This window comes from Equus przewalskii, chromosome 8 (genome assembly GCF_037783145.1).
Source record: "Equus przewalskii isolate Varuska chromosome 8, EquPr2, whole genome shotgun sequence".
In the NCBI taxonomy this organism is placed as follows: Eukaryota; Metazoa; Chordata; class Mammalia; order Perissodactyla; family Equidae; genus Equus; species Equus przewalskii.
This window is the reverse complement of record NC_091838.1, coordinates 48,679,982-48,692,373: the sequence shown is the minus strand read 5'-3', so window position 1 is coordinate 48,692,373 and position 12,392 is coordinate 48,679,982. Positions and strand designations below refer to the sequence as shown.

The following is a 12,392-nucleotide window of genomic DNA, read 5'->3' as shown; positions in this document are numbered from 1 at the left end:
TGCCTTATGTGGACCTAGTCCAAATTTCTATCTAATTGCTCCTCTCATTTTCTTGGGTAATAATTATAAGGTTAACTTTTCAAATAGAATAAAATTGTTCCTCTATGCAGATCGGCTGCAAAGCAGGTTAAGGCAAGCATTCCCAAACGCCTCGTCCTGGTCAGCTGGTCTTGGGGGGCAGGGTCTGCCCGGTGAGGAAGACTCCTCATCCCAGCTCTTGCTCCAATTATCTGAGGAGAAGTCACTTGGGTCAGTGAGCCTCTCTAGGCCTCAGTTTCCCTGTTTATTAGATAAGTATGTTTGATTAGTTAATAGAAGATGGACGAGGGGTAAGGAGTGGAGTAACCATTTTGCAGGATAAACCAGTAATTATTTATGGTGCGTCTCTAACCCTAACCTAGACACTAACCTCTCTGCTACTGGCCAAGGGGTTCTAGGAAGGGTGCAGTGGAAGGTCTGAAAAATCCATCATTGCAGTATGTAGGAAATCTAAGCAAACATCCTTGTAATGGCTCAGTAACACCTTCGCACGCTCAACATGAAACCTTCACTTTGCCTGCACTAACTGGGACAGCAGCCTCTTGCTCTGCAAAACAGGGTAATAAAGCCTATAAATGAGAAATTGCTTATGGAAACAGCACGTAAAGTGTTAAGATTACTTAGAAACACATATATTACTATGTTTTTAACTAATTTCTGGAAACTTTAAGATCCATTCTCTGACATCCCTGGCTTCGCTCTGTATCTCAGAGGTTGATTCCTGCAAACTGCATTTGCTCGGGGCATGTGCCCTCTGGCTTAGGGTAAATTTGGCCAGTCGGAAGCACTGGAGGGAGACGGAGAGACAGGGAGAAGCAGGGCGTTCCTTCTCCTCCTCCCTCTTGGCATTGAGAAGTGTCTCTGGCAGCGAGTCCTCTGTGATTCTACCTCCTCTTGGAAAGCTGCTCCCTCTGTGGTTCCAGCCCCTGCGGAGGCAGCCCCCACCATGGTTCCAGTTCCTGCTGGGTGGCTCCCCCAACACCCACCACCTCCTCCCTTTGATTCTCAGCCCTCCAGGTAATAATATCAGCAGACTCCTGCTATTGCTCATCTCTGAATTGCCTCACTGTGCCTTCAGCCCTCCCCACCTTTATAATGAAATCCCTCCACGGAAGCACTTGGCATGGGCTCTGTTTTCATGATTGAACCCTGAGTCCCATGCAGGGGCCACAGGTCTCTAGAGAACAGACCTCGTGTTTAGGAGTATACAGACTCCAGAAAATGTACATGGCCGATCGATTCCTTCTTTACTGCCAGGCAAGGTGTCTCAACCTTTTCATTTGCCTAACCACCTAGTACCATTTGCACCAGGTGAGTGTTGGGGCGAAAGGAACAGTGGGTGGAGAATTAGACAACTAGAACTCACTATCTAGTCATGTGACCTTCACCAGGACCTCAGAGCCAAATGAGCCTGAGGTCATTCATGTCACAGGGGCATAAGAGTTCATCTGGCCTGCCTGACTGTCTTTAGGCTCAAACATGGGAGGGCATAGAAATATGTTTCAGAAACTGACGTGGTCCTTGCAAATCTAAATGTATTACAATTATTATATGAGACACAGTTGACTTTCATAGAACAAAAAGTGCTTTGCACTCAGCTTAGCTCGATCTTGATTTCTCACCCTGATTTGTACCAAATGTACTAACAAAGGAAAAGTGCAGAGACTAGTGCCTGGTGCGTCACAACAGTGATGTGGGTCCTAGCTGCGATTTCTGTGCTGAGCTCTCCTTGGCATCGTGACAACATGTCAGGTTACCAAAGACCATGCAGGGAGGTCCAGGCCAACTCACCGATGTCAAGGACCCTCTGCTTCGCCGTGTGCTGCCTCGAGTGCCAATACTTCCAGTATTTCAGCTGCTCGTCTCGGTTTTTGTCTTCGCTGAAGACCACCATCACCACGCTCTGCAGAGGGGAGAACCACGGATCTTACTTTCTGTTCAGCGCCCCTGTTGCTTCACACAGTCTCCAGTTCTGGACTTCTACCAGAGGTGTGTTTCTGTAATGTTGCTTTTCTTGATTTACAAAAGCCCAGACAAGCTCAATTGTATGGTTTATTTTGTTTTAAAATGGGCCTACTTAAAAAATGACGGAGAAACGAGAACAACACATAGAAGAAAATATTACATCATTTTTACAAGTCATAAACAACCAGATTAACCAATTACAAGCAAATTTATTATTTTGTGAGGTGAGTGGGAATACCAAAAAAATTTTCTTGTACTGAAAACAAGCACAGTTTTGAAATTTCAGACCATTAAACACAGAACTTGGTGCCATTTGTAAAGAAGCAAACATCTGTTTCTGGCCTAATTAAGTGCCACAAGCTGGAATACTGGAATAATGAGAGAAATACTAAAAGATGAGTTCATATTGATGAACATAGATCTAAGCTACAGAGAGTTCATAAAACAAAAGCTACAAGGTCAACTTTGTTATCTATGTAAATATGCGGATGCACTTTAAAAATGAGCTTGAGAAATTAATTATATCTTGTAGAAATAAGAATACAAAATCTCTTTCAGTTCTAAATTATAAACAGCCTGGTTAAACTAAATATATGTTAATTCACTGTCATTAATGAGATAAAAAAGGTACCCGAAACAAACAAACAAATGAAAAACCTCCTTTAATTACAGTCCTAGGAACAGAGCTCTCTCCCTCTCCATATACAACACACATCTTGCACATTTTCCTGCTATCCCAGAAGAATATTTCACTGACTCTCAGTCCTTAATAACTTCTCCTTTATAGCATTTTACAAACTTATAGTCATTTACTTCACTATTTACAATCATTCAGTCAATGGCAATGTCTTCTCATTGACTTCTAACTCAGTGAGGACAGGGACAGTGTCACCACCACAATGGCCCTGGTGCCCGATAAATGATAGATACCAAATACATGCTTGTGACTGTATCAATTCAAAATCTGGCTTATTCTCAACGTGTGTGTAAGCATTTATTACACAAGAAAGTAGATGTTGTTAGGAAAACGAGGTTAGAAATATATATCTGTATTATTTGAATTCACAAGCAGCAGGACCTTCAAAGGCGTGGAGGAGAGATGACAAGAAAGGGGACCCTGGCTGCGCTGGTCAGCTATGAGCTCAGCCAGCTCTTCCTTCTTACCCCTCCTGCTTCCTCAAACTTCTTCATTTATATGTAAAAGTTTACTGTGTGGCCTCCTGGTGTTCATTTCTGTCTGTTCCAAAATAAAAATAACATTTAAGGTAATTTTTTTTCTAGCAAAGGACTAAATTAGCATAAATAATGGCATATTCTTGGTGTGGAAATTTATTTTCTCAGTGATAAAGCAATAGGGAGTTTGAAACTGCTATTACCAAGCCTGTGCTTTGACTTGGAATGAAAGTCTGTTCTCGGAAATTAATGCTAGTAGGTCCCAAGTGCATCCTCTTTCCTCTAGGCTATCTGTTCTCCCAGAGCTGAGGAATAACAAAGATCCACTCTGAGAGGCACCATCTTCCTCTCCAAGGGTGTTAGATTGAAGTGCTTAAGGGAACAAGGGCTCCTCGTTTTAGCCAAAATGGAACAGAAGGAGACAAAATTTCCATATCAAATGATTTCCATATTTCATGAAGTAGAATTCTTGGAAAATCCCTGAACTCCAAACTGTGGTCATGGCCTTAGAATGCTAACCATCTACCATCTACCCAGGGTGATGATGATGGTGTTAAGAGGCTGTATATGGATTATACACTTAGACTTTTTAAAAAGGACATTTATCCAGTATCTTCTGCCCAGGCATCCACATGTGAGGGTGTTGCATGTAAATTCTAGAATACACATCCAGAGGTGGGCCCCAGGCTAAGCCCTGCATGCTACTCAACACAGTGCACCTTAGGAGGTCAGCTTCAGGGGTCTGACTGCCTGGATAAATCCTGGTTCATTACATTTTAGCTGTGTATCCTTGGCCAGTTACTAGTTTCTAAAAGGCCAAGTTTTCTCATCTGTAATATTATAAAAATAATAATGCCTATTTTATAAGGTTGTTGTTAGTTTCAAATGAGTTACTAGATGTATGGTGCTTAACATAGGGCCTGGCACATGAAAGACAGAGTCAGCAAATATTAGTTATTTTCTGGCTCATTGTTGTTGTTGTTATTATGGCATCCCTCCACCACAGCCTTAACCGCAGGGTGGGAACCTACTAACTCCGCTGGTGGGCACACAGCACACCTTTCTACCTCCAACAGGCTCAGCCTTGGGTGGGACATTAACTCCACATCTTCCCCTCCCTCTCAACTGCCCGGCCTCCTACAGCTCCGGTCTGGGACTAGGACAGCCTTGGAGGTGGGGAGGCCTGCTGGAGGGAGAAATGAGCAGCAATCCTTCCGTTCTTTCTCACTGAAACAAAGCCAGATAACCCAGCTATCTGGAGATCACCATTGCTGTGACTCTACTACAAGCTAGTAAAAGGCAAGCCGGCCAACAGGTGCCTGGATACTCTCCCTTCTCTTCTACCTCATTTGTTACCTGTGCATGGAAATCTGGGGTGGGGTCAACTCACCATGCTCTAGGCACAGCATGGCGTTCCTCTCTTAGCGTGCTGAAGAGCTCAGGAGAGGTAGCCACAGACAAAATAAGGTGGAGTGGGCACCGTACACACAGCAGCATAAATCATTTTACAACAGGCCAGGCAAGTCCCTCAACCTCTTTTCAGAGCTCTGCTATAATTTTCCTTTTCAGTAGAGGGATTACCAGCCCTCCTTTCTTGGCAGTGGCAAGAATTCCAGAAGCTGGCAGGCTTCCAGGGCAGTTCCATTTCCCACAAACAGAGCTAACATTCGAGAAGGTGGAACTTCCTCCAAGTCCCTCCTGGTAGGGATCACATCCTGCTTCACTCCTTGACTTCTGAGTAAGTGCTGAGCTGCGGAAGGCTTTTAAACACAGTTGCAGAGGGCCCAGGGACACAGAATGAAGCGCATCCTCCTTTACAGAAGAGAGCAGCAGCTCTTGCCCACCCACAAATGTGTGCTGACTTACAGCTACTTATTTGAAAAATTAAGATCAGTGGATTGAAAACAATGACAACAACCAGGTAACAAACAGGCAGTGACTGAAGCTGGGAAAATTCCTTAGAGACAGTTGGAAAGCATGTTCCAACCCTCCAAACACATCCCTTCCCTGGGGTTTATCGGTTACTGATTAAAATGATAAACTACAAGCCAATAAGTTCTCTTGCCCCAACTCTCTGACTTTTGTTCTAGAATTATTTATTTTGGAATTTTTTCCATGCCCTTCCCACAAGACTATGAGGCAGCAACAGCATTCATCTGACCCCTCTGGGCTGTATTGGAGGAAGGAGGCCCCTACCCTGACTTTGCTGATCGGGTGTCGGAAGCACTTGTTGTCCCCGGTCTCGCTAAGCGTTATGGCATAGAATTGTCCTTTGTTGAGGTAGGTCATGGGGCCCTCCCCCTGCTTCTGACGGAGAGATTTGGTGGCTTCCAGGGTGTACTGAAATGTGCCACTGTGAACAGAAAACAAACACTGGTCAGATTCACTCGGACATTTCTGCCTTTTTGATCAATTTCACATCAATAGCATTTTGTATGAATATTAACCAATATTTACTCTATTTCAGGGACAAAACATAGCATATGACAAAAGAGATGAGACCAGATCAAAGGTCATTGCTAGTACAATGTATACAACATTCCTAATAGAGGCCCATAAACCAGATGGTTTAGAAGGGGAGAAAGTCCATGATGTGCTTGTCCAGTTGTGCCATGCCCTGCCAGGAGAACCTCTGTTAGGTCTTAGCTGACGATCAGCAATGCCTGAAGCTTCTGAACTGGTAGAATTTGCTGCTTTTAACCTATCAACAAACTAAACATGAGAATGCTTTTGTTCAATTCATATACATAACCTAAACTTCTTTTTATCTAACCAAGATGTTGCAAACAGCTATATCCCACTTTAAAATATTTCAAAATGTGAAAATTTAAAACTCAAACATTCATTACTGAGAATCTAGTTCCATAACTAGGAGTATTTTTTTATTTTTGTCTTTTGCTTTTTAAGCCTGCGAAAGAACTCACGACACGGCTGCTGCTCTAAATCAGGGGTTTACAAACTATGGTCTATGGGACAAATTCAACCTGCTGCCTGTTTTGTAAATAAAGTTTTACGGGACCACAGCTACACTCATTCATTTACGTCTCGTCTATAGCTGCTTTCAATCTATAACAGCAGGGCTGGGGAGGTGCGACAGAGACTGTGCGGCATGGCAAATCTACAATATTTATTACACGCCTACTTGCAGAAAAAGTTTGCAGATCCCTGCTCTAAGTAATTTCCCTAATATTTTTAAAATATGATTTAATTTATAAAATAAAAAGACTGACTTTCCCAACTTTGAAGAATGTGTCCATTGTTTAAAATGGGCAAAAGGATGAACCACAATCTTTTTAAAAATATTCATTCAGAAATATTTCTCCCTGCTGCACTACAGGATGGAACACAGTAACCAATGCTTTATGTGTTTTCTGAATCATCAGAAGCTCTTCGTGGGTCTGTCTATTTTTTTAGCTCTTTAATTTCATAGTCTTTGAAAGACTGGGTGCAAAACTGACTCTCAAAGTTTGTCTCTTCAAATGGTCCACTTATGAGTTTATGGGGGACTCTTGATTTCTATGTTAAATGTTTCTGCACAGTTTGATTTTTTTTTAACTTTTACAATGAAAAAGAAATTTGAAGGGCAAAATAATATTCCTCTTGCATGATAAAAATCTTAGGCTTACGCTGATAAACCAAGCACATTCCAGAATATGCGTCTTAGAACAAGGTGGGAAATAAATCATTTAAGACAGAACCAATTTCGCTGTCATTTTGCCTGGAAAAAGCAATTTCAATATAGCCATTGAATCATAAAATTTGAGAAATAGACAGGATATTAGGTATTGCCTAGACCAGTAGCTTACAACTTGTCCAGAGCACAGACTGCTTAAAAAATATGAAGAAAGCTGTGAACCCTCTCCCAGATAAAAGCACATATGAACACAAATGATTCTGAATTTCACTTCAGGAGATTCATGTCCCTCAAGCCTATCCATAACACAGGACAGGAACCACCTTCCTCATTTCACAGCTGGGGAGAGGCTGAGAAACTTGCTCACTCCGTGGACAATGACAGCAGCAGAGAGAGAAACCAGGTCAAATGACTGGTAGGTCAATGCTCTCTTCACTCGCCTGGTAGCCAAATACGTGGTAATCTGGATTTAGAGCACGTAGATTATATATGTATTTCCACATTTTAGAAGGCCATTCAGAACTCTATCTTCCCCACCTCGCCCTTCTCCCTCACCACCACTACACATCCATACCCTGACTATCGTGATCTGGGCAGGATGACTGGGGAGCCGTCACCCAGGTTGGAGCAAGACCCGGAAGGATCAGGAGGACTTCAAGTGGAGGAGAAAGAATAGGAGAGTCATACATGTACAAGCAAAGGGGCAAGAAATACGATGGGAGACAAGGTTCCAAGTAAGAACGGACTTGTACATAGAGGGCCCCGACTACCTTCAAAAGAATTTGTGCTTAATTCTGTCTCAAATGGTGAAATCACTGCTAAGTTTTATAAATGGGAGAGATCAATTCATTTCTTGCCATTCTCTCCTGTCTTCAGGCATGACCACGACCAAAGGCTTTGAACATCTGGCCCCTCTACCTAGAAGGTTCTTAATCCTCCTTCTTTCCCTGGAAAACTCCTGCTGACAATCCTTCAAGGTCCAGCTCAAATGCCACTTCCTGAGAAGCTTTGCCAGGCCCCTGCCCTACCCACACGCCCACACCCCCAGGCCTGTAGTCCTCTCAGCTTTCTGGTTATTGTATCTCCATAGCAGGACTCATCACTTAGCAAATCTATTGCAGTTTGTCCATCACCACATTCATCTCCTCCAAAAGTCTCTGGGCTTCATTGTTAGGAAAGGTTATATCTTATCTCCAATACCTATCGCGTTGCTGGTACATGGAAGGCACCAGAGCGTATGATAGCTAGTAGCTAGATATGTACAAAGTGTAACAGAAGGGAAAAGAAAGACTTGGCAGGGAGATCAGTTATATTGCAATAGTTCAGGAGAACTTGAACAAGGGTAAGTTGGAAGGGACAGGACAGGTAGACTAGAACATTCAGCACTTGGCAAGTGCTATGAAAGGGTAGCAGGAAGGTAGGCAGACCCTTACACCTCTACAGTGGCTGGCTGGGAGGATGGCTGCATCGTTAGTCAAAATAGGAAATAAAAGCAGAAGACCAGAGGTGAAAGAAATAGAGAAGGAAGGAAAGAAGAGGAAAAGAAAGACAAAGAGTTCCATTATGCACATGTCGTGTTGGAGGCCCATGTGTTTGAGGTTCAGAGGAGCACCTAAGGAGGGAAGTCTAGCCAACAGAAGGACAAAGATATGGTATAGGCCTCAGAAAACTGGTCAAGACTGGAAATAGTAATTTCAAAGTCATTGTAGAGAGAAAAGAATTTTCTTTCAAAGGTTTAAAAGTATAACTTGGGGGTACCTTTAAAGAGCTACAGTTTATCAGTTTCTAGGGGCATCTCCTGGTAACCTACCTTGCTGTCTGGTCATACATGTACTCCTCAGCCCCAACTGAAGCACTTCGAAATTTCTGCAAAATTTAAAAATCATCAAACAAGTCAAAAGTCAAAATTAAACCAAATAGGTGAGTCATTATGCCAAAGAAAAAAAAGTGACACGTGTATCCAAAATGTTTTATCCTTTAGAAAGGAAAATCATACAATTGTTGGTATTATGTTTTCAACTACAATGAAAATAGTTACCATTTGTGCACAGAATTCACGTACCACCTGCACACTTAGAATTACACTCAACAGAAAATGCATTTGTGCTTTGCATATTATTCGCATGTCCACATTCACATGTCTGCAGGTGTCCCTAAAGTGTTGGCAGGTCCCAGAAATTGTTTCCTCAAACATACAGAACATTTCTCCCATTTTCTATTGTCTCCAACACTTACTCCAAAAGTCACAAATTCTGAGTTAATGGAACACTAATTGCAGAGAGGCCACATAGCATAGCAAAAGCAGTATTTAGGGTGCTTAAGAGCAGTTTCTGGAGTAAGGGTGTCTAGGGTCAAGTTCTACCTCTTTTACTGCGACCTGTGCAAACTGAGGTTAGTGTTATGTTTTCTCCATCTGTGAAATGTCTACCTAGAGTGATCAGACGGATTAAATGTGTTACTAGAGGTAGAGTACTAAGAACAGTTGCCAGTATCTAGTGAGCTCCATACATGTGGTTGATAGTAATCACTTGACCATATCCAGTATCGTTCTCTGAGTTCTTCATTATCATAACATTGTAAGACTAAGTTGGGAGGAAACTCTAAGTCTTAGTATTACACATGGAGAAGTGTGGGTCCAGAGACGTTCAGTTGTTGTATATTTAGTGCAAGTAGGATATACTTTGCTACATTTTAGAACCTTTTCAAAAGTAGATGCATAAAAATTGATTCTAAAGTGAATATAAGAAAATACTAATGAAAATACTAATGTAATAAAATATTGATGAAAAAGCACTTGCTTTATCACACACAGCTGGTCCTTCCACTGTGACCATTTTTCTAGTGTCTCTTTCTAAGAAACAACTTTCCTGCCTCTCATTTCTCTGCCATTAACTTCCAGTCTTGGACCAGCAGTTCAATGGTTTCCTTCTCAAGAAAGGGTTATTTACAGCTATTTTCCAAACTTTCTTCATAACACCTAACCACCATAACTAGAATTCAGTGTACTCTTATATCACAGTTTATATGAGCCTTCTTTTTATCCAGTCTTATAAATTCCTGGTGTCCAAGAAGATGATCAAAGTTTACCAAATTACACCCCAGGAACGTTTCACAAATACTTGTTGACTGGCTCAATAATCACAACAGAGAATCAAAGACACAGATTTTTACTTCTTTCGTAATCAATCAATCAATCAACAAAGCATTCAATGGGAATTTTCTGGGGCCTCACCATCTGACTGGTGCCAAAAGAAATATAGAAAATATATAAGACACTGTCCTGGCCCCACAGATATAAACATTGGTTGAGGAGATGGGTAAATTCACAGGAAAAATAAAAACAACAACAAAAGAAACTAAAATATAGCAAATGACTGAATATGAAAGTCTATGTTGAATCATTCATTCTCATTCATTCAGATGTCCTGACTGGAAAAGCACAGAATGGGTGTTGCCAGGAAACGAAGATCAGCAAAATTATAGGAACGTTTCATGGAGATTGTGAACTTTGCTTTGACCCTTAGAAGCTAAAGAGAACCTGGGTTAATTGAAGGAATTGAAAGAAAGTAATCCAGGTGACAGAGGACCATGAGGTCAAGACAAAATGATGGATACAAATATGGTGCGTACATGGGGCCAAGGACACAGGTTTGACCTGATTATGAAAGGAGGACCTTAAGATTGAGGTCTTCATTGCCCAATACAGGAGCCACCAGCCAAATGTACTACAGTTGATTAGAATTAAGTGAAATTAAACATTCAGTTCCTCAGTCAACCAGCCACACTTCAAGTACTAAATTGCTATATGTGGCCAGTGGCTACCATACTGGATAGTATAAAAGAAAATTTCCATCATTGTAGAAGGTCCTATTGGACAGGTATGATCTATGAAAAGGTATTTACACTTAGTATAGTTAAGAATTAGGAAATTTTGGAGTAGGAGGGTGGCATGATGAAAAAGGCATTTAAAGAAGTGACTTCGAGATAGGGGAGATGCATTTCCAAGAACTTATTTGAAGGAATATGCAGTAACCCATAACAACACACGGTGAACCAGTATTAATACGCTTGGCCCTAAGTGAATTTATCATTCATGCCATAGAGCTCTGCAGCCTGAGGACAGCCCCGCCTACTAAAACATATTTGACTTAGAAATCCTGTGATTCTAATTCCCCAGGTGATGTGAAAAGGTGTGATATAGTATGACTGTTCGGACTCAAAGAGACTGTCAACTATATGCTGACTAAAAGAATCTTACTCCAATGACATGAGTGCATGTGGACAAGAACTGGGAAAAAATAAAAATATTTGATATGTTAGCAACATGGCTATTAGTTTCTTCAAGTTTAAAAATTTATCCTTATTCTGCTACATTATCTTTATAATTTTAAAAAATTAAATGTGTAGTCTACCTAGAAAACATCAGAGTCATTTAGGAGATCTGATCACATCAATGGGTCACGTGGCTCTAAATGGGTCATTCTGGCTACAGTTAGCAAGTTTCCACAACCGTTTGCAAACATTTTCATATAATTTGTACGATGCCCAAAGGCAGGCCGACAGCCAACACTGTACCGTACAGTGATTTGATGTAGTGCATCTATACATTTCTTAATGACTGAGAAAAATGATAGTAAAGAAGGTATGATAGCAAATAATTTATAGATTACCCTTAAAGGACTTTAAACATCAGGCAATCTTAGAATGTTATATTTAAGTTTTGAATATTAGAATTCTAGGGGTTTTTTTTTGCATGGTAGGAAGGAGACATCTGTTAAAAATCTACTACAAAAAGACAATGATTCTTTAACTGTGTGAAAATCAGATCTAGGCAAACAATTCCATATCTTTCATCAGCCACAAATTTTTTAGGTATTATTCAATTATTCATTCATTCACTCTTTCAATAAACATTTACTGAGCATCTACTTTGTATCAGGCACTGTGCTAGGTGCTATGGGCACCATAGTGAACAAAAAGAGAATAGGTCCCTGCTCTCAGGGAGCTTCTGGTCTAGTAGAGGAAACACATTAATCCAATATTCATTCAAAAAATTACAAACTGTGTGCAAGCACTCTGAAGAAGAGCAACGGAGCTCTAGGAAGCACAGCACAACTGAGAAAGTACAGATCAGTCCCCCTGACAATCAGCCTAGATGGTCGCAAGAGAATCTCCAGTGGCACACAGACAAGGCCATCAGAAGATAAGCAATGATTCCAACAGAATGCCAGACACAATAACACAGCTATAAAAGTGAATAGCGACGCCCCCACCCTTCTGAGGGATTGCTGCTTTCTTAGTAAAGACATCCTAAATCTTGCCTTGTTCATCCCATCTCCTGAACAATGACTGCCCACTTTCCAGGTTGCCCCAACATCTTGACATATCCAGTCCAGAGCTGGTCGCCACTTCCATAATTCCTACTTAGACTCACCCAGTGAAAGCCTGAACACTATGAAGATCTCCTCCCAACTTTCTTACTGAGTTGTCCCTAAGGGTTCCTGATTGAAGCAGGCTAAAGATATGTAATTTTGACTACAGATTGTTCATGGTGGTCTTTGGCTGGTGGATTTAGATACGA

At 41.3% G+C, this 12,392-nt stretch overlaps 1 protein-coding gene across 5 annotated transcripts in view; it reads right to left on the bottom strand.

The window, feature by feature from the left end:
* Window positions 1–12,392, bottom strand: part of GRHL2 (grainyhead like transcription factor 2) — a 156,794-nt gene that overhangs the window by 78,009 nt on the left and 66,393 nt on the right. For all 5 annotated transcript variants that reach the window (XM_008540923.2, XM_008540920.2, XM_008540930.2 and 2 more), the window contains exons 5-7: window positions 8,622–8,677; window positions 5,374–5,530; window positions 1,831–1,942 (exon numbers count right to left, since the gene is read on the bottom strand). In XM_008540923.2, the coding sequence (XP_008539145.1) occupies window positions 1,831–1,942; window positions 5,374–5,530; window positions 8,622–8,677 (325 nt within the window). The remainder of the gene's footprint in view (window positions 1–1,830; window positions 1,943–5,373; window positions 5,531–8,621; window positions 8,678–12,392) is intronic.